Raw genomic sequence first — 23804 nt, forward strand, 5'->3', positions numbered from 1 at the left:
GGGTATTTTGTGAATATTGGCATAATTAATGTATTTGTAAATTTTATGTCTAGTCTTTGATAACTTCTTTGGAATAGATCTCACTGATTGGGATTACTTCGGTCAAATGATCCAAACTTTTTTCAGGTTTCTTTATATGTATTGCTAAGTTACCCTCCATAAGTATTCAACTAATTTATGCTGCCACAAGCCACACATGGTACTTGTGTGTGTGTGTGTATTATAGTACTAATATTGAATTGTTTTAAAAGGGAAGGAAGGAGGCTAGTGTATATGATTTTGAAATGTATTTTAAAAATCATAGGACTAGAGGTTTAGTGTCAAATGTCTACATTTACCTACTATGTATCAACTTCAAGACCAATGTAACTGCTTTTAAATAATCACAAACATTTAACAAATAAATGGAGTTATTAATTTCTTGAGGGGTAAAAGAAGGAAGCATTCTAATCTCCATAAATTTATGTCAATTGGCTAGACATTCTGAAAAATTTATTTATATACCTATCAGTCTGTCTATTTAGCTCTCCAATCTGTTTCTGTATGTGTGTTTCTATCTACAGTTATATATTCTTCCCTCATTAACTCAGCCCTATTTCACAGCTGTTATCATCTTTATTTTAGAGAAAAATGGACCTGAGACATAGAATAAGGTGTGTGTATAGAGTTAGGTACACTCAGGAGCTGTGGCCTACTATTTAGGCCACTGCCACAGAGACAAGTACATAGGGTTTCATAATTCTCAAGCTAAACTGAAGGTCTCTATAATTAATATAAAATTGGAGATATCCTTGAAACAGGCAATTCTTTTCTTTTATTTAAGCTACCCTAAACCCACTTTTGTTATTTACACACCTGAAACAACTTAGTTATACAAAATATAAAGATAAATAGAGGAAGATAGCAATCAAAAGAAAGCTCTGAAAGGGAGAAGAAATCAGTAATCAATTAGATGACTGCACAGCCTCTTTGAACTTTGTTTCTTTTGGCTATTAAATCTTACTTTAATTTAAACAAAAACATTGTCTACTTGTCGTGGGTTTAACATGTTTGCCGTCTCTAAAATCATCTTGTTTTGACCCTTCATTTAACCCTGTACCAAATGGCTCCACTGACACTCCTACCCTTTGTGAGTGGGCCCAGCATGACAGAAGAGGAAATGACCCTAAAGTCACACAGAGTTAAATTCTCCCACATCTGCATTTTCTAGCTGTGTGACCATGGACAGGTCTATTCTATTCCTTGTTTCTCAAATTCCTTATCTGTTAAGAGGGTACAAAAAGACTTACCTTCTGTAACTACTGTGATCATCCAGCATGGCCAATGTGCACTATATAAATAAATTCTCATCCTGTTTTGTTCTATTTCTCATGTTCCTTCCCTTATTTTTCAGTGTATTATTGTGCCTATATCTATCAGTGTCCTAATCTTTTTTTTTTTAAGAACTAAAATGACGATGAGTAGGCTTACCTGTGGTCAGAACATCAAGTCTATTTAATTTAATTACAGCTGCATTTTTATATACTAACTACCAAGCTAGTGACACCTAAAAATACTGCTTTAGGCCATGCATCAGTCAGTGAACTGGACCTAATATTTCAGGATTGGAAAGGAACTTTATAAATATTTATCTTAGTGGTTTTCAACCCTTAGTATACAAAAGATCCTTCTCAGAAGCTTGTTTAAAATGTCGATTTTTAAATCCCCACCTTCAAGTATTCTCATGTGGGCTGTAAACGCCTTCTTTCTTAATAAGTACGTAGTTACTCTGACTTGGGATCTGAGAATCCCATTTTGAAAAACAGCCTGGTCCACCCCCTTCATTTGATAGAAGAGAAACTCGCAGAGGTTAATAAACTGCCTGAGGGCACTCAGTGAATGGCGATGACAGAGATAGGACCAGAATTCAGGTTTCTGAAATACTTACTTAATAGGATAGTAACTCTTACCAATCAAATATTATTTCTGCTACAAAGAAAAAGGATTGAGTTCACAAGACTCATTATACTCCCCCTTCAGTTCTTGACAAATACAGTATTATCTTACATTTTTATTAATTACATGGACAGTTTTAAATAGCATATTTAAATATATGCACAGTATGAAGCTGGAATTCCTTCAGCTTGTCTTTCTTCTCTCTTGGGATTCATTTGCCAGAGGAAGGCAGGGCTTCTCCAGATGGCAGAGTAACTATGGAATGAAGCCATCAGTTTTTTCTTTGGTCCATTTTCTTTCCAATTGACTGTGATGTTTTGGCATACTCTTAACATAAAATCACTTGAACACTATCAAGGGAGCCAGAAAATTAGCTGCAAAGAACCTTATTCCACTTTATAGCTTGGGTATCTTAGTAATTATCTAGTCATACCCTTCATTTTACAGATAGTGAAACTCAGACACTAGTCTTCTCCAAGGTCACATAGAATTAAATTTCTCAACAGCCAAATCAGTGCTGTATCTATTATATCTACCTTGAGAATAAATTGGAGTGGTAATAAGAAAGTAGATAAGGAGTTTTAACATGTATCAAACTTCAATAGAAGAATGAATTTTTTAAATCTCAAGCTAAATAAAAATATTATGGAAATTAAAGCACTAATTGAGAGTATAATACTGAAAATGACATTTTATATTCTTACAGAAAGCTTGAAAAAATAGATAATAAGGAGGAATAATATAAAAGTAATTTCTGTAGGAAGAGAATTTTATAATGAAAGATGCTAAATACATAGTAAGTAGCAGGTAAATTCATTTTTAAATGAAAGCAACATTTATTTAATATATTTTTTATGATTTATTCCAGTAATAGCATCATATTAAACCCCATTCTATTAGCATGACCCTCAATCAAATAAGTGCATCTGAAAAACCTGGGAAACTTTTCAACATTCACTTGCTATTCTGTCCTCCAAGTTAAAGTATATGTCAGGACAGGCATATTTATGTTGGAAAAGATCCCCAGGGGTTCTCTTTGGCACCCTGCTGTCCCCCATATTGAAGAGCATCTTCTGTTCATAACAAATAACTCTATGGCTGAAAAGTAAAATGATAATAATAATCCAATTAAAGCATGCTGGTCACTACTTTAGATATTTGAAAACAAGGTTATCTTTCATCAGTTTAGTCAGTCTTATTTTCTTCTTGGAGAAATGGACATGTTTCTGAATAATTCAACAACACATTTTTTAGCATCTTGTTCTATGGGCAGCTTTTGGGAAAGTGAAATTAAGAAAAATTAGATTGGGGGGGCATCACTCAACAAATATTTTATATAAATAACAAGTAAGCCATTCAATATGTGTAGCTATAGTAGGGGCTAGGGAAACCTCATGAGAACGAGTCATTTTCTAATTTCATATGTTTTCCCTATGTTCATATAAGGTGAAGCAAAGACCTTTTGAATTTAGTCAAAATCAGTAAGGTTTCTGTTTTTATTTTTTTATTTTTTTATTTTTATTTTTTGCTGTACACATTTGAAAAACATCATGCAGGTAAAGAAACATTAAACTGATAGAGTAGTGAAAAGGTAGATTGTTGGTTAAGTGTTTAAAAGTGAAAGGAACATTCATTCATTCATTCTTTTCAACAGCACTAACCATAATGACATTAGTAGTTAAGAGAAGATGCTTAGGAATCAGAGAGTTTTGGACTCTCGGCTCAACATGTGGAGCCTGTGTGACTTGTGACCTTCTTAACCTTTTCAACTTCTCTGAGCCTCAGTTTTATTTTCTATGAAATGAGACTTAATAGTTCTATTGCTTGGGGTTATTTTGAGGATTAAATAATGAATTAATATGTTAAGTGCTTAGCATACATTAAGCAATAAAATGGTATTATTATTATTATTATTATTATTATTATTATTATTATTATTATAGCAGGTCTTAGGAACTATTTTATCAGTTCACAATTCTATGACGTTTCTACACTTTGCTGTATTTTATAAGAATAAAAGATCCTTGTTATTTTCTGCTAGGTACATTTAAGAAATATAACATTTGCCATTAGGAAGGAATGTATTCTGAGGGGAAAATGTATAGACAGTCTACAGGGTGAAGGATGATATTTGGTGATTACAAATAACTACAGTTTCTTCTTTGTCACAACATTCTTGCACTTGCTCTTTACAGGAAATGATAAACCTTCCTCAGTGGAAAGGCGGTGATCTTAATGTCATGTTGTTCTTTGGGTTTCAGGGGCCATCACCTGCGCAGCAGACATGTTCAGCTGCCAGGGCTCCCGTGCCTGTGTGCCGCGACACTGGCTTTGTGACGGTGAAAGGGACTGTCCAAACGGAAGCGATGAGCTCTCCACAGCAGGCTGCGGTACGAACCATGATGGGCTCCTTGGGAAGGAACCCCATGGCAGCAGCCTCAGACATTTGCTTTTGTGCTACTCACCATGTCACATTTTCTCTTACTTTCCCAGTGCCTGGACTCGTAGACATATCAGAATTGATCAGGTGGGGTGTTGTCATCACAGTAGTTGAGCAGCCCCTCTAACCAACCGCTCTTGAGAAGGTTTCAAACATGCACAGTGGGCTTATCATTTGAAAACCATTGTGATGAACACAGTTATCATCTCATATCTGAGCTAATGTAACTGCCAGAGGGTTGTGTGAGTGTGGTAGGTGTCTTAATTTCCTTTTAGCATCTCCCCACCTTGGGAAGCATTTAAATCTCCCCACCCCGTCAGGCATTTAGGCGGGTGCTCTGCAAATAACTACTGATGAGAAGGTCAGTAAACACATAGTAGCCCCACCAATAGGTATGAACCCTAAGTTCAGGTAAGATTAGTATGGCTTATAGCTCAATGAGGCTGAGAGATCAGAAGAACACTTCTGGAGGTCAGACAGTTTACAGAGTTTCTGAAGTCACCTCAGGAATTTTTCAGGGAATTACTCAATAGCAAATATTTAGATTAATTCCTTTGCATCATCAGGAGAATGAAGAGACTGACTATTTGTACACAGGTCCAAAGGTCACATAAGGGGTCTGTTGAACTGAGGCTGTGAACTCTGCTCATTAAAGTGAATTCTGTCAATCATCTCTCCAATGACCTGTCTCAGGTCTTTAAAACTGTATTTGAAGACTAATAATGTGAGGGTGTACGTGGGTGTATGTAAATGGAGGGGAGTTAAAGCAGAGAAAGAAAAAGAAACTTTGAGGCAGGCCTATGTGCACAGAACTCGTGCTATTGTAGAACAATTCTCTTTGATCTTGAAACAAATATGTGTGTCTGTAAAGGTCAATGGGGCCACTGAGGGCTACATAATAAAGCATTATGCATCAATTCAAGGATCCAGATGATCCTGGTATACTGTTGCTATTGTAACAAGTTAATCCTCTGGGAGGCATATTAACACTTTTGGAACACATGGGTGCTATTAAGTTAATTATGTTAAAATACAACAAACTGTACTCAAGTGACCTGAAAGCGTTAACACCAAATAAGCCTCTGTTGCTTAGCGTTTTAAAGAATAATTCATGTATTAGAATTGGCATGATTCACTTGAGTTATATAAGCTGCCACACAGTTCAAAGTTAGAGGAATTATTAGTAACTGAATTTTACTTTGATCATCGTGGGCAGTTTTTTAATGCTGCTCCTATGTAGCTTTCATATTGGTTTTGAAAATAATTTGTTGAAAGTAAATTATACTTGATTTATGTCCTTTTGTTTTACCTACTTCTGTCTCTGTTTCAACCAGTACTAAGTTGAAAGCAGAAATTTTCTTTCTTTCTGGAGCCTGAGGCAGTCTGGGGATAGGATGCTGATGGGCATATAAAACAATAATTATAATACCTTAAGTGTCAGAATGATGTATAGAAAAGATACTAGGTCATCACAAAAATATATTATATTAAAAAGCCTAGAAGTCTCATGGAAGGATTTCAAGGAAAAATAATAACATTATCTAAGTTGTGAAGGACAAAGAAGAAAGAATTGTTCTAGGTAAAGTGCCTATTAGTTATGGAGGGGAGAGATTGGAAGGTATTTAAATTTTTTTGAGTGCCCATTGTATGTCAATTATTTTGGTAGGTGCTTTTATTTACATTATTGAATTCCCACAATATTCTTAGAGAAGTGTTTTTGGGAATCTGATGAAAAATATTGTTATATAGAAATTTAGGGGGCACCTAGGAATTTAGTGAATACTTAAAATGAACGGATCTGCTTCACATACCTTATCTAACTCTTGCAAGAAATTAATCAGGCAGATTTTATTATCCCCATTAACAGATAAAGAAACAGATGCACCAAGAAGTAAACAGCTTCTCTAGAATACAAATTTATGTGACAGAGCGACTTTTTGCAAAGCTACTGGAAGTCAAAATCCAAAAGTTCTATTTTCTTCTAAAAAACAGTAACTTTCTCAGCCCTTTTGATTTTCTTTTCACTTCCATCATGAGCATTAGCACTTGATGTCTTTTTAGATCCATTTTTCACACAGAAGCAAGTTTTTTTTTCCTTTTATCACTTTACTATCATTAGAACAGATAGGAGGAGAAAAACACCCAGCCACATTATATTACAGTTCAGTAACTTTTAAAAATCATACATGAATGTTTGAATTCACCCCTAAAGCAAACTTATAAATTGCTAAATGGCCTAAAATTTCAGGGTTGCTCTAGAATTGCTGAAATATTAACACTAAAACTTTACACTATATATATATATATTCATATTCATACTTTCAAATACATATATGTATATTAATATATATTATTAATTTATCAGGTATATTGAGTATTGAGCAAAGTCATCTTCTAAATAATTATGAACTGTTGAGTATAACTGCATACTTCCACAAACTCCTAAGGTGGGGGGAGATAAGAGAGGTGCTTATATGACCTTAATTTTTGTGTTGTCTTTCTTAGCTCCCAATAACACATGTGATGAAAATACTTTCATCTGCCATAATAAAGTGTGTATTCCCAAGCAATTTGTTTGTGATCATGACGATGACTGTGGGGATGGCTCTGATGAGTCACTGCAGTGTGGTGAGTATATCTCAACTTTTCATGGAGGAAATTCTCAAGCTGTGAATACTAGTCTTTTAAAATGACTCAAGGAATGTATAAATAATAAAAATGGAATGTGTTTCTTAATGTCATTAACCCCCTGAAATTCAGTAATACACAGATGCAGCATGTATGATCTCTGGGATAATTACTTATTTGGAAATCATGCCTACTTGTTTAGTACATTCTTATCAGCAACCATACTGGAAAATGTTTATAAAAATGTATTTGGTTTTAAGTACTTTGAAGTGCTTTACAGATAATATATGGCTAGCTAGTCTAATCTTATAGCTAAATCAAATACGTGAGAAAGAAATAAAATTCATGATTATCAGATAAACTGATACCATTGTCTTTCCTCCTTATGTCTTTACATGTGTACTTGTTCGGACTTAATATTATTAACATGAGTTGTATCTTGTCATTACATAAGTATCATCAAACCATTATATATATTATATGTATATACACACACACATCTAACTTTGGTTATAAAAATTAATATGTTAAAAATTCTCAGTTGAAATTAAGATCTTATGTGAACTAGTATTTTTGTAAAAAATTTAAATGCATACATGAATAAATAAAAGGAAAAACTGTGAAACCCACCCATAACCATAAAAGGAAGTAGATTTAGTGTCACCTGTTGTCCTCCCTGTGCAGTGTTTATAATCTGGGTCTTTGACATAAAGTTCTTTGAGATCAGTGGGTATCAATTTTTATGATAATTTCACCATTAAATCATGGATTCAAAAACCACATCATACTCAAGATGTAAACCAGATTGAATATCTTCCCTCTGCTAGACACTATATTTGGTTTACATGGAGATGAATGAGACAGGAGTCCCACTAGAACAAATTACAGACCAGCAGGAAAGTCAGAAATACAATATGGAATAATAACATACATTGCCAGGTGGGAATAAGAATCACAATACACAGAATCAGAGCAGAGAAAATAATTTTTGATGCACTAAAAAATAGAAGTAGGGAATGTTAGAGGAAATCATATTTAAATACTAGAGAGGATGATATAGTGGTTAAAAGCATGGACTCCGGAGCCAGGCAGTCAGTGGGGATCCATACTGTGGCTCTTCCACCTGCTAGATGTGTGACCTTGGAAAAGTTACTTCATCTCCTGTACCTCAATTCCCTCATCTGTTAGCAATGTGTAATAACATTGCTTAACAATTAAGCCTGTTAAGGAATAAACGAGTTAATATTTGTAAAGTGCTTAGATCCATTCCAGGCAGTAAATTTTATATATGTTTACAAAGACCTGTAAATTGACATGGTTGAAGAATAGTAATTATTCTTTCGTGAAGTGAATTGAAGTTAGAAAGTTAAGTTGAAGCTGGATTCTAAAAAGTCTGAAATATGCTGTTAAATGATTTGTATTTAGTTCTTTTTGCTTTCAGTGGCCAACACACATTTTGAAACGGGAATGTCACACTCAAATTTGTGTTTTAAAACCATCTTTTTCAGAAGAATGGATGAAATATTGCCCTGAAGGAGGGAAACCATAAGGGGAGAATAAACTATTTAGAAGATTATTTCAATAGTTCTGATGATGAACAATGTGGTTCTCAACCAGGGCAGAAATGGAGGAATGGGAAGTGCAGAATGGGTCAGAATTCCCTTACAGTCAGATATGGGGGATAAAGGACATTTCTAGGTTGCATGACTTGATGAATGGTGTTACTGTTAGTGACCTTTGGAACACAGGAAGTTCAGGACAGTTTTATTAGTGTAGGAGAAGAGATGTAAAAAAGAATTAATTTTGGACATTTTGAATATAAAGTGTTGATCAGACATGAAGCTATATAGTGAGTTTTTAAAACTTAGTTCTAGAGACCATAAATATGATCAGGACAAAGAATATTAATTTGGTGGCCATCAGCATAAAGGTGATATTCAAAATCTGACAAAAAATGAGAACACCCAATGCTGCAGAAAGGAAAAGAGGAACGTGATAGACTGGAGATTGAAGTTAAGGCTTCACCTGCAACATGTTAGGCTGGAACAGAAGGTGATTTCATGCAGAGAGAGAGGAAAAAAAGGGAACAGCAAAAGCAAAGTAAAAGAGCCTGGGTGAGAACATTGTTATGTATATTGTGAGAATAAAATATTATGAATATTAAGCCAAGGAACTACTTCCAAGTGTGGTCAACACCATCAAATGCTGCCGGAAAGTGACCTCGAGGGGATTCTGAGACTTTAAATGTCTTTGAATTTGACACTTGTTATTTGATATTTGTTAGCTATTAGAGGAATTTCAGAAGGTAGGTGATGCAGAAATGAGATGTTAATGAGTCAAAGATGAAGTAGAGGTAGGGGAAAGTTAAGATTGGTTAGTAGGAAAGAGGAGAATTGTTTTGCTAAGTTATGTAGATGGATTTTTATAGTTATTAGATGGGAAGAGACTTGAATGTATGTATTGACAGAGGAGAAGGAGCTGGTGAAAGAGAGAGAGAGAAGAAATACTAGGGAAATTGGAGATATTTCAGAACTATCTAGTTTTTCCATTCAGTATAAAATATCTCCATTCAATAATTATTGTGAATTTTTTTTCTTTTAGAGTTTATTTTTAAACCATAAAAATATCACTCCTTCTCTTCAAAAGTAGAATATTTGCCCAGATTTACCAGAAAATATCTAATAGAAATCATGATTTACAAACATAGGAAAAAATCTAGTCTAAAGTTTCCTGATATTCAAAATCTAGTGAGTTTTACTTACAAACAGACATAGATATGAATATTAACAACTGAGGCATTGATACTGTGATTTGAATATTTTAATGCCATTAAGAATCAGTATATAAGGTAATTAAAATAGTTTTGTGCTTATTACCCTATAAGGTGACTTAATTTTTTTCATTTTAACAATTTCTTACACTTTGAATGCTGCTTCCCAAACATAAACATGACATTATAGCTTCTGGGAATTATCATTCTAACTCAGATTCAGTTCATCCGTATGTTCTGTTACTTTATCTAACCAAGCTTAGACTTGGAAAACATTTCCAATAGCTTTCAGTTTTGTTTTCTATTGTAATGGAAATCTTTAGAATAGATGATAGGTGAACAGAGAAGGTATACTTGAGTGCTGCATTCTTGTTTCCTTACATAGCTACAATGACTGCTGTGTTTCCAGCTTTATTTTCTGGACCTTAATCTTATTTCCCAACGACACATGCTATCTCTTGCAGGTATGAACATTGTCCCATAAAGAAATGGGAAATATTTCCCATAGGAAGCATGGGTAACCCTATGTTTAATTAGGTATATTGTACATTAGGGATGAAGTTTTAGTGAGTATTTGTTATATGAATTAGAATGTTTATTTCTCTGTGTGTAGGATATCGAGAGTGTAATGCAGAAGAATTTAGTTGTGCTGATGGACGATGTCTTTTAAATGCTCAGTGGCAGTGTGATGGAGACTTCGATTGCCCTGACCATTCTGACGAAGCACCTTTAAACCCTAGGTGCAAAAGTGCAGGTATAGAAGATATATCATGTATTTATTCCAAAATTTGTGTCTTTTTAATGCCAAAACTGTGACTCTAATTTTCAGGCTCACATGGTATACAGTGAAAGGAAATGCAAATAGTTAAATGTGAGTTTTCTCATGGTACTCTGCAGCACCCTGGTAATCAATTATGCTTTAAAGCTTTGCTTTAGAAATTTAAAGTTCTGCCAAAAATGTGAAGATTTGAGGCAATGAATCTGATGGACCCATCACCCTGGCCCCTTCAAAATGTCCTTGTTTCTTAGTATATTATTTTATGTGAAGATAATTTCCCTGTATGGACCTATTTGAAAAGTCAAACATAAAAGAAGTTGAGATTTACTGAGAAAAAGTCTGTATTATTCATACTTCAGCAAAATGGAATAAATTGCATATCATTTGAACAGAAATATATAACATAGCTGAACTTGATCTATTTATCACTTCACTATTTGAAAGACTGAATACATAGTCATATATTCTAGAATAAACCCTATTACTCTTTTCTCATGTACTTTACTTTCTTCTACCATGTATGATAATGAGTAATGTTCAAGTCATCAGGTTATAAGTAACTACAATACCTGAACTCTTTTCCATAGCTATATTTGGGACAACTATTATTCACCACAAATGTCCTTTTTATGCTCTGACTTAAAAATGTCAATGTTATAGTTCCAGGAAGAAAAATAATTTAGAAATATCTACCTATTCTAGATTCTTAATTTTAGTGACATGTAATTTCTCAGAGACCTATTGGCTTGAGGGAAATGTTGAACTATCATTACACTTTTGAACTCATTCTTTACTGTATAGATGAAGACAGAAATACACCATTAATTTCACTATAGATGCTTATTTTGATCATTAATTTCATGACAAAACAAGATTTGCAATAAGTATGGTACATGAAAGTGCAGTGTGCCCTTGGTTTTCTCTTTTATATACAAAAATATTACACTGAATATAGAGCATTTTATATGTGCATATATTTACTATGATTTTTGACAGATAAGTTGCCATATTTTAGAATGTTTTCAACAATTGTAGTATAAAACAATGGCATGCCCTTTATGTTCCATTTGTTTTATTTTCTTTTTTCAGAACAGTCATGCAACAGTTCATTTTTTATGTGCAAAAATGGCAGGTGCATTCCCAGTGGAGGTCTTTGTGACAATAAGGATGACTGTGGTGATGGCTCAGATGAGAGAAACTGCCATATAAATGAGTGTTTGAGTAAGAAAGTCAGTGGATGTTCACAAGATTGTCAGGACCTTCCAGTGAGCTACAAGGTAGGCACTCATCAAAAATAGCAGATCATATGATACATTAGGTTGTGAGATAATGAAAACTATTTAATACAATATAGCTGTAAAACTTAAAAGGTATCACAATATTGTTAGATAAAGCTACTTATATGTGAAGTATCTGCATTACCAAACCATAGCAATAGTGTGGTACAAAAATTGTGAAAACACACTCAGAAAGACAAAAAAAAAAATCAAAGTGTTTTCAATATAGGCTGACTATAAAGAAAAAATAAGCAAGGGCGTTTAGGGATGTACTTCTGTGTTATTAGCTGCAGAAATATGAATGCGACTCTTAAATTCCTATTTCTTTCTCATTGTCCCTCATTTCATTAGTCGTTGAAATGAAATGGTCTAATCATTTATTTACCACAACACTGGAATTTACCATATTTTTCTATAAGTAGGAAGAAAAAAACAGAACACATGAATTATTAGGGCTCAGTGCAAGTACACTACAAATAAGTCATGCCTAGCATCCTGTTTGCTTTTTGTTCATACCATTTTCCTAAAGAGGGTGATTCACTGATAAAATTGATTGACAGAAATAGCTTTTAAAAACATCTACTAATTCATGTTGGAATAGAGGATGCAAATGAATACCATAGTAACCTTAAAGTTGTGTATTAAGTTAAAATTGATTATATAAGTGTGGAACATCTCAGGAAGAGCAATTCATTGGAAAATTGGTATTTTTTTACTGAGCACTAGCTCTGTATGAATCAGCAAGAGGGCATGGCTACTATAAAACACAAAGGCCATCTAATGCCATTTAGGACCATTACAGAAATTAGATTGTATTCTACTGAATTCCTCACTGATCAGAATGGCCCTGAGGTACTGTGCATATATGGACATGGCACTTAAAGATGAACCTTGATGAATTGTAGTGTGTACAAATTTGTGCATCCAGAGGCATGAGAGTCCTGGACACACACACACCTTGAGAGAAGTGCTGCCTGGAGCAAAAATGGCTTGTTAACTGTGTTTAAATATATGAAGTACTGGAATAGGTATACCTATTATGTATACCTAGTATGAATTCTTTCAAAGATTAGAGTTAGGAGGCAGATTCTGTTCAATATAAGGAAGACCGTTCTAAGAACTCTGGAATAAACTGTCTAATTTCTCACAAGTTAAGGGGTTTTAGCTGTGGCTAAATGTCTTCAAAGGATGCTAGAGAAAAAAACATGTGTGTATTGCAAAGATATTGGGACATTTTCTCTTCCAGCCTTGACATTCTATGACAATCCAGTTCTATTCAATAGTAAATTCAGCCAAACAACCACTTTGTCACTTTTAATTTCTGAATTTCTGGTATGATTAATTTAACTACATTAACCAGAATTTTACTGTATATAGATATAACCTAAGAACTATAATAATCGTTTTCCCCTGTTTAAAAATAGAGATAAAAATGAAATAATAAGAAAGCTACATTTGTAAAAAAAAAAAATGTTGTACACCCAATATTGTATTAAGAAGAACTGGTTAAATTTAAAGGCTTAAACACTCATTCTCAAACACTTATTATAGGTAAAAGGAAATGACAAATAAGCAAAGATAGCTCTTAATGAGATGATTATATATCAAATAATTAATTTTGGCAGTAAATATTTTGAAATCCAATAAAGTAGGAAAGTGTTTTTAGTGACTTATGTACAATCAATATAGAACTATTTCCTTAAAAATCAGGGTATGTATCATAGAATTATTAGAGCTAACTGGTTAAAATTTCAAGTCAAGTTTATAAATAACTCTTTAGTTCTATTCTGTATGATAAATACATTTTTAAAAGTCAATATATCTAGTACATATGTCATGGAATATGTATATCTAAAATTTAAATTTTAAAATATTTAAATTTAAAAAGTTTTAAATATCTAAAATTTGTATTTAAAAGATGATTTGTGTTCAGCTGTGTGTATTTAAAATCTGTCATAACAATCTAAGTGGTAAAATCTAAAAACTATAGAATACCAGTGGTCACCTTTTGATATAACATTCAAAATGAGGTTTAATATTTTTAAACGTCTTCATAAAGAAGTCCTTAGTTACCAGAAATACCATATTTGGAAAACTACTGTGGTAGAAGTAAATAGAAAACTATGTTAAGTCATACTATTTTATGATTACTTTATACTATGTTAATTACTTTACAAGACTTCTCACACAGAAATACTTGTTTATTGATACCTTTAAAATACTACTACTTTGACTTTGACTTTTCTGAAAGAGTCATAGAATGAAGTGAAGGTCCTCATTAAAATAGACAATGTCTTCTTTGATTATTTGATTGTGTATGATAACTGAGAGAATTGCTTTGGAAAGTGTCACTGAATATGTATATATGTCAAAATTAGTGAATAACATAAAATATCTTTTGGGGAAAACAAGACCACTATAAAAGTTCAAGATGCTAAGACTAGAATCATAAATAAGAAGATTGAAACAAAGATCCCAAGCAAATATTTTACATATTGTGCTGAGATTATATATATGTGTGTGTATATGTGTGTGTGTGTGTGTGTGTGTGTGTGTGTGTGTATATATATATATATGAAATACATAAGCAGAAAAAATTTTTTATATACATATTTATAAAATTTATATATCTAATGTTCTAGAGTTATATCTTTTCTATTTTGGGGGGAAAACAAGTCAGCTAACAGGTTACTCTTTTCCAATGAAAGGGGAAAATTTCCCAGTAACCTACTTCTCTTTACAATACCAGCTGAACGTAGGTAGCAGGAAATCCTCCTCCAAATTCTGCAATAGAATGAAAATTGCTTACAAAAGCAAAATTTGGACCTTATGGACTGTGAACAATTTGCATGTTTGCTGTAAAAAATTTAATTGTATCTAGCTATTCAGAAGGGAGGAAAAATATTTACTAAAGCAAGAATCTTATTTTGATGGGAAGGATCATTTGCCATGTAAATGTAAATGTACTTCTGAGAGAGAAGTAAGTTTTAATGCATATAGTCAAAATAAAACAATATTTGTCCAATTAAAATATGTTACTTACAGAGCTGCAAAGAGATTTTCCTGAAAGTAATAGGAAAAGTTTGGGTAGCTCTATTTATTTCTGGTAGCTAAATTACCCTATGTAAAAACTAATACAAATCAGGGATATTTGAAATAGTTCTTGATGAGGAGGAAAATTAGTATGACATTGGATATATATAAATCTCACTTTCATAAAAATTGTCTTTCTCTTTAAATGAAGGTGAGAAAAATTTAAACTTGTTTTCTGTTAAATATAGATGATCTTCCATCTTTTATCTTTGAAGATGCAAATTACTATTATCTTTCATTACATTTATGATGCTGGTAGAATTTCCCACAGATTCCTTTTGATTATTTATGAGGAAAAATGTTTTTGTTAAAATAAGGTTAATGTTTTGGGGAGGAAAATGTATTTTAAAAAATCTCTTTCAATCAACAATCTTTTCAATCAACAATATTTAAAAAAAATTATAAACCTTAAATATCCTGATTTCATATGTTTACAGAAATATATATTACATTTGGTAACTTTTACCAACTTTATCCTCAATAAATTAATTTTCTATAAATGTATTTCATCTATGCTATTTGATATAGTGGTTTTATAAGCCTGACATTAGCCATTTGAAGTGATTTTCAGAAATCCCATTATAATTGAGACGCTGTTTACTTCTTTTTATAATACTCTTTGAGAAGAATTCAATAATTTCTATAATATTTCCTTTCACATGTCGTGAAGTTCCCCTTGAATTCAACACTGCTCTATGCCTGGAGGTCCTCTGGCTTCCTGAGCACATGATCACATGATCTAATTTCCAGTCCTTTGAATGATAAGTTTTTGTATCCTATCAGTTTCTCTTTTTTTGCCATAGCAAAGCACCAATTCTCCTGAATTCCTAAATCAGGCAGCAGGATAAGCCTTCTCAAGACAAGTAATAATGTCACAGACAGGAGACATGGGGAAGAGGAGGGTTTGATGAGGAGAGTTTGGGAAATTCAGTTGCATTTGCTTTGATTGGCTGGCTTGCTGGTGGGTTCTGGAGATTTAAAAACTTCTTAGAATTACTGAGGATTATTAGATAAATACCGGTATAAATTGTTAATGAGGAAAGATGAGCTTGAAAGTTTTCATTCCTTGTAAAAGGATTTAGGAAAAGGTATTTATCTTTTCAACATTTTCATTTGAAGTTGGTGTTGCTTACCTTCCAAATAATGAACATCTTTTATAATAAAAAAAAATCTACGCCTTAACAAATAGCTTGCTGATTATTTAATAGTTGCATATTATATGGATGTATATATCCAAATAGGTACAAAGCTCTGCCATCACTTTTGCCCTCAAATAAATGATCTAGATTATGAAATGTTCATTATAAATAACTTATGAGTACTAGTTACTCTTAACAACTTAAGAGTCCCAACTTAATTCAATACTCACAAATTCCTGAATAGACTTGATAAAGGTTTATATGATCATAATCATCTGGCCAATTATAGATTCATCTTCTATAATAATAATACCCATAGGCTACTTGTCAGGAACTGAATATGCAACTGAAAGACAGTGACCAATCACACCACCTAGTTATTTTGGGAATGCAAATATGTATATTTCATGACGTTATGCTCAGAATTGACATGCCAGTTAGTAAATATTGCATATTGTCATCAAAGAGTAATATAGAACATAACAGAGATGTTGAAGAAAATATTTTATGAAAATATTTTATGATACAAACTGATTTATTTATGGTGGGAAAGCTATGTTAATATTATTATTTCTCCTGACAACATCAACATGTCTGGTTTTGAAGTCAGATCCAGTCAATAATTATTAACTGAGCCTTACTTTGTGGTACAGCCTTAGCTCTCCTATTGGCTTTATTAGGCAACTTCACCTGTGCCTCTAGATCTCTCATCAGTTAGCTAAGGATAATATGTACATCATAGACTTCTGTAAGGCTCTAATGAAATAACATGTGACAACATACGACCATAACTTACTCTGACAGCATAATAATCTTCAAAGCTCTACACAGGGTTAATTCTTATGAGTATTAAAGTCTTCTAAAAGTCCTGTTAAAAGACAATATAAATGCAGTTGAAAAAGAATAAAATAAGTTGACTATTTAGTTCTGTTTTCTTTGCCATTCTCTAGCCATTCAGCTTTGGTGATGTCAGTTAACTTTGTAATCTTGCCAACCTCAGATGATCAAATGAAGAATCCTTTTTTAACTATAACTTTACTTAATTTATGAAATTCTTATTAAAGTTTAATTGCTGAGGGACAGAAAGACTTGACATTACCTATTCTTAAGTGCTGTTCTTGCTTGAATCATGCTAAAGATATTCGATAGGAAAAGACAGTAATGATGATGTGAATTGATTATGCTTGTTTCTTATTCTCCAGTGCAAATGCTGGCCTGGATTCCAACTGAAGGATGATGCTAAAACATGTGTAGACATTGATGAGTGCTTTTCAGGCTTTCCATGTAGCCAGCAATGCATCAATACCTATGGGACTTACAAGTGCCTCTGTACAGATGGGTATGAAATACACCCTGATAACCCAAATGGCTGCACATCACTCTCAGGTACCAAACTGAACTTGTTCACTAAGCCAACCTCAGTTACACAAATGGATCCTGAATTTTATAGCCATTCTTCCTGAATTCACTCCTACTTGCTGTTTCCGAGAGGTTAAAATTCTTCCCTATTTATTTTGATATGGGAATCTGCCACTTTGATTTTTGTGTGCTGTTCACAAAATGCTCCGTTTGTAATAAAATTGCATTATGGTCTTGTGAATTATTAAGTGTTTTCTAGATTTTGAAAGTGTGCACAGGGAAAAGGAACTGTCTCTAGCATTGCTTCCTGATGAATCATATAGGTAATTCTTAGGTGCAGGTTTGGCAAAGACCATTAAAGAGCCGTTTGTTATGTGTTGTAATAGTTTTTCCTTCTCCCCTACACAATATGCACTCATTTATATACATCAGGGAGAACAACAGGTCAATAGTACTTGTAATAATAATGATGACAACAGTAAATCAGCTTTAAAGGACTGATTTCCAAAAGTGATTCAATAAATATTAAATTTCTGTTTAAGTAGTATGTTTGACTTTGTGGATTAGAAAATTAAATAAAACATGGCTGATAATTTTAAAAATATTGTATTCCATTAGGGAAGGAAGTCATTCATACTGAAATGATACAAAGCAGTATATATTAATGGCCATTCAAATGGGCAAAATATGGTACATAATGTGTCTATATCCCCCTTACTTTGCTTTTGAGTATAGTGAATAAAATAGTATTGCCAGGTTCTTAACTATATATGTGTTGGTGACATCTAATTTCATGCAATAAATAAGAGGAATAGGAATTTTAAAATTAGTTTTTTAACTGGTCAGACCTTTGCACTTTATGGAGAGCAAAAATAACTCTTTTCAATTTTTCATTCACTTTTACTTATTCTTGAAATATTCATCTCTGAACCAATGTGTATATTATTTGCAGCCATTTGTTTTATTTTCTAAACTACCTGCATTTGGTCTGTGCACTATTTGCTACATCATGCATTTAGTGATATGGGATAAGAAGAAGAAATAAAATCTCAAAACCAGTCAATGTTTCCATAACTTTAAACTTTTCCTAAAGGATTGTAAAAAGGAAAGAAATACTATTGATTATAGTTTAGGTCTTTTTATATCATGTATCTATGATGTAATTGTTTGCCATTAGCAGTAATAATCAGGAAATAGTAATTTTGATACAAAAAATGTGTTCCTGAAGTGTGAATCTTTTGCAAAGAGGCTAGATTTTTTCCACCTCATTGAAATAAAACAGACTTGTAAAATGTGTAACTTCAAGCTGTACAATGTGCTGATTTGATACACTTACGTATTACAATATGCTTACTGCCCCGTGTTAGCTGACACTGTCATCACTTAATGTATTACCATTTTTTTTTTGGTAAGAATATTTAATATCTCTCTTAGTAACTTTCAAATATGTAATACAGTATCATTATCTGTAATCACAATGCTGCGCATTAGATCCCAGAACGTACTCACCTAACTGGAAGCTTGTACTCTTTAACAAACATCTCCCTACTTCCTCCACCTCTCAGGCTCTGGTCACTACCATTTTACTCTGTTTCTATGACTATGGCCTTTTTAGATTCCAGATATTAGTGATATCATATAGCATTTGTCTTTCTCTGTCTGACTTATTTATTTAGTATAATGTTGTCAGTGACCATCCATGTTGTCACAAAAGGCAGGAGTTCATTTTTTCTCAGGGCTTAATAATATACCGTTGCATGTGTGCACACACACACCACATCTTCTTTATATATTCATCTGTTGATGACACTTAGGCTGTTTTCATATCTTGGCTATTGTGAGTAATGCCATAATAAACATGAGACTATGGATGTATCTTTGATATCCTGTTTCCATTCCTTTTGATATATACCCAGAAGTGAGATGGCTGGATCATATTGTAGTTCTATTTTTAGTTTTATTAGGAAACTTTATACTCTTTTCCATAGTGGCTCTACAAATTTACATTCTCACCAACAATGTACAAGGGTTCCCTTTTTCCACATCCTCACCAGCACTTGTTATCTCTGGTCTTTTGATGACAGTCATTCTAAGAGATATGAGGTGCTGTCTCACTGTGTTTTTGATTTATATTTATGTGATAATTAGTGATGTCGAGCATCTTTTCACATACTTGTTGGTATTTGTATGTTCCTCTGGCAATTTTTAGATGATTGTATAGTTTTTTAAAAATTGTTTGTTTGTATGAGTTCTTTATATATTTTGGATATTGAACTCTTATCAGCTATATGGTTTAAAAATATTTTCTCCCAGTCTGTAGGTTTCATTATGTTGACTGTTTCTTTTTCTGCACAGAAACTTTTTAGTTTTGTATAGCCCCCTTTATTTATTTTTGCCTTTATTGATTGTGCTTTTCACATAATATCCAAAAAATCATTACCAAGATGTATGTCAAGGAGCTTTTTCTCCCTGTTTTCTTCTAGGATTTTTATGATTCCAGGTCTTACATTTAAGTTGTAAAGAACAGAACTACTTAAATATTGAGGTAGAACATAACTGACTAATTTTATATTTACAAATGTAAAACTATATTCACAGAGATGGCAAGGCACCTTTAACTTTAGAAGTGATTCTCTTAAGTAGTATTCTAAGTCTCAGTTTAGCCAACAGGGAGACTGGAATGATTGATTTGGGGTGCTGCCATCACTGATGGAAGGGATGTCTGTCTAGCATGTGTGACACACATTTCTAATCCCTGACATAGAGTACACTAAAACATATAGTATCCCATATGTTATATGTTTGCTGTGAAACTAAAGGATAAGAGGAAGAAAGTAATAATTTTGACTATAAACAAACAGGATAATAACTGTGTAAAATGATTTACAATAAAATCCACTTTAAATTACATAGAGTGACTACCTGTTTAATTGACTTTTACTAATTATTGCTGACATTAAATTTGCTTACCTGGCAACTAAGTAAATGAATATATCTTAGAAACAAATATATTTGGAATAACTGAGCAAGATTTTTACTGAATTGACCTAGGATAATAACAATCAAGAATGTGGTCAAATTGACTTCAAATTATTCAGATATGTATGCAAATAAATATACTATATAAAAAGTTTTGCATATATTTTATTTAAGTATCCATTATACTTTTGCAAATGATTTCTGAAGAGAAAAACAATCTAAAAGTCTAGAGGATCTTTATATATATTGAGCATAGTTAGGTTCTTATTATTATCTTACCTAGATTCTAGAACAAGTGAGACACTAAAACATATTGGACACACCATAAAAAGGAAATAAAGACTATTAAAGGGTTAAACAAATCAGATTCATGAGGAAAGGTAAAATTGATAAACAAAGGTTATAGAACCTGGAGCTCAGAAATTATTTAAGAGAAGTTGTCAGGCAGATGAAAAAATTGTATGTAGGCAATGATACTCCTGGCTTTCACCAGAGTCGTTCTGAAAGCATAACCTGGTTATTTGATTGTCAAGAAATAATTTTCTGACTATATGTATGTTTGGCTGGACTGTACCTTTCTAAGATAGGAGAGTAGCTTATCCTTTTCTGAAATTTATTAAAAATATCAGATATAACAGCAGATACTTTCCACAAATTCCAAATAAATAAAATAGTTTAATGTTCAAGAAAATTGAGGGAAAAAGAGGGAGGCATTTAGAATTTTGTAGATTTTCTTTAGTGCCCGGGGAACTGCTGTCTTCATTTTATTATCAACTAAGGTGCACACTATAAATTTTTTAACTATTCATCTCCCAGAGGGCACTGAATTTGAATTCATATTGCTGCAGAAACTAAACTGAAACTAAGCAGAGTTGAAAACCATACTTGTAAAAGTCTAATATGTATTTTTGGCTTGCTATTTAGATGAAGAACCTTTTCTAATTCTTGCTGATCACCATGAAATAAGGAAAATTAGCACCGATGGCTCCAACTACACACTTTTAAAACAGGTATGATAGTCCCATGAATTATTTTATGACATTTAATATTGGCACTCCAGATATGCATTAGAGCTATAAAAAATATCTAAATTTAAGTTTATGAAATGTTTAATCATAGATACATGCGTGTATGTATATAATATTACCATTTTTTTAAATTGTTCAGATGATGCTCCCGAGTTGATATATCACACCATATCAAAAAAGTAAAAGAGGCAAATTGCAATTAATGCAAGGCAAAATTGTCTCAATAGCTAAATTAGGGAAAGCATAAGCTTATTTTTTGAGGTGTTTTGTGCATTACCTAAATTGTTTTATTCTCTCTTGAGTTGTAAAAATATCATTTCTAGAATTGCCTATTTATAGAATCAGCAAATAAAATTGATGGATTGATGATCCCTAGATTTTAAAATTTATAATTATCAAAGGAGCAAAAGTGTGACTAGCTCAGCCACAGTTAAAAGGTCATGAGGTACATATTTTCGGTCTCACCCTCTTCATCCCTCAGCTCATCCACTTCAAGAGAGTCTGGGCTGATATGTTCTGATACTTGAGTCCTATTATCAGAATTTATTTATATGTTATTTGCAATAGAGAGGTATAATTTCCATTTTATGGCAGGATAGAAAACTGCATTGCTCACCTCAATTTTTTTTTCCCTCCCAATCCACAGTGGAAATAGCATACAAGCAAATCATTAAAACCAGACTGATGACTCCATGGACTGAGGAAATCACAGACAGTTAGTTACAGCATATTTTTAGTTGTCAGGAAAAATAGCTTCTTGGAAAGATTTAGTTTGTATCTCTTCTGCTCCAAATTTTCTTTGCCCCAAACTATGTAGTAGTGACATGAATATGTGAAAGCACTGTTTAGAACAAGTGTGCCAGAAGTAAAAATATTTCCTGTTCTTGTAATATGTTTATTCCAGCCTTAGACAAAAGAAGGCAATTTTTCAGTAACATAAAGAATACCTAAACTAAAATTATTGTTGTCACCCACTGATGGAATCATCTACTGCTGTTGTTAGAGTTTCATTCATTTTGCTTAAGAATTTTGTCTTGTTTTAGTTCAAACAGTTATTAGTAAGTGTGATATTGACTCCTGACAGTTGGCTTTTCTAGCTTTTCTCTAAGTCACAGATCGAAAATGAAAATTCCACATGAAAATGTAGGTTTCTGGCTACTCATGAAAAAGTAAGGAGTTGTAGGAGTGCGGGATCACATCCGTGAGAGGCTACAATCCAAACTGTGTAGCCGCTGCCTCCTTGGCACGGTGTCCATGCTCCGAGTTCACTGGAGTTCCCAGACTTGCCATGTGCTTACCACATGTGTATGTGCCTTATTCACGAGCATGAAGTTTGGGTTCTTGATCTTGAGTGTGGAGTGTGCCAGCAATATCGTCTCTTATCGTTACTGCCTTCTCTCTAATTGTGAACCCTGAGGAAATAAGGTAAAATATAAAATATTTCCATATTGCTTATAAAAACTAAAGAAAAATTATTTCAATAGAAGGATTGGACAACTCTCTCTTTAAGACATGGATAATATAAGAGAAATGTCCTTAGGGAGAAAAGTAAGTGTATATAACTGCTTTGTAATGGAAACATTTTTTGCTGCCAAATATTTTTCTGTATTATTTAACTTAATTCTTTTTTTTTTCCTGTGCTGATTTTAAACTGATATCAAAGTTACAAAATATTTAAAATAATCTATTTCTCTTGGAGTAGGTCTCCATACTCCCCATAAGCCTCTTTACACCTTCAAAATTAAGTGAGCCAGCCATTGATTTCCCTGTATGGTCTCTGGAAGAGGGACCTGGTAATTTTCTCTTGACTAGATTGTTTTTGTGTGTTTGATTTTAGCATTTCTTCTTTTTAGACTATTATCTTAAAGGGAGAAATTTCTCTCTTTGGGATATTCTATTTATAAGCTCAGCTGAACCACACATTTAACTAATATAGCAACACTGTTGACTTCATGAAAGAACTGTAACAGAGTTTCAGTGACAGCAACTTGCTTCTTTTCTAACCTTGTGGTTCAAGACATTTCTGCTGGTATTTGTCTGCTTTTGTTGTCTTTCATGGCTAATGTTATCAGAGATTGTTCTTAGTAGAGCAAAATGATTTTTTCCTCTATGCATCATTTAAATGTATTTCATATAACCAAACCCCTTTAATAAATACTTTCAGATAGCACTTTTTTCCTTAGTGGTATCATTTTAGACTACTGCCAATCACTAGTACCTCAGCGGGGATGAATTTCAGATAGTTTTTTGAGTGTAGTGTTTATGGAAATGAAGAAGGAATGAGGAATATGAGAAAGCTCATGAGGACTCTGAATATGGTGTCTTTGGAAAACATTTGTTAATGTGACCACTGAGTAAGGAAATTAAGACCCCCGCCA

General features: G+C 32.9%; 1 protein-coding gene across 1 annotated transcript in view; it reads left to right on the forward strand.

Moving 5' to 3' along the window:
- The window catches only part of LRP1B (LDL receptor related protein 1B), a 1911502-nt gene that overhangs the window by 1629407 nt on the left and 258291 nt on the right, over positions 1-23804 (forward strand). Inside the window, exons 52-57 of the mRNA XM_057505633.1 lie at positions 4197-4325; positions 6881-7003; positions 10387-10527; positions 11641-11828; positions 17263-17446; positions 21323-21408. Of these exons, the coding sequence (XP_057361616.1) occupies positions 4197-4325; positions 6881-7003; positions 10387-10527; positions 11641-11828; positions 17263-17446; positions 21323-21408 (851 nt within the window). The remainder of the gene's footprint in view (positions 1-4196; positions 4326-6880; positions 7004-10386; positions 10528-11640; positions 11829-17262; positions 17447-21322; positions 21409-23804) is intronic.

The sequence above is a fragment of the Manis pentadactyla genome, chromosome 8, assembly GCF_030020395.1.
Source record: "Manis pentadactyla isolate mManPen7 chromosome 8, mManPen7.hap1, whole genome shotgun sequence".
Classification (NCBI taxonomy): Eukaryota; Metazoa; Chordata; class Mammalia; order Pholidota; family Manidae; genus Manis; species Manis pentadactyla.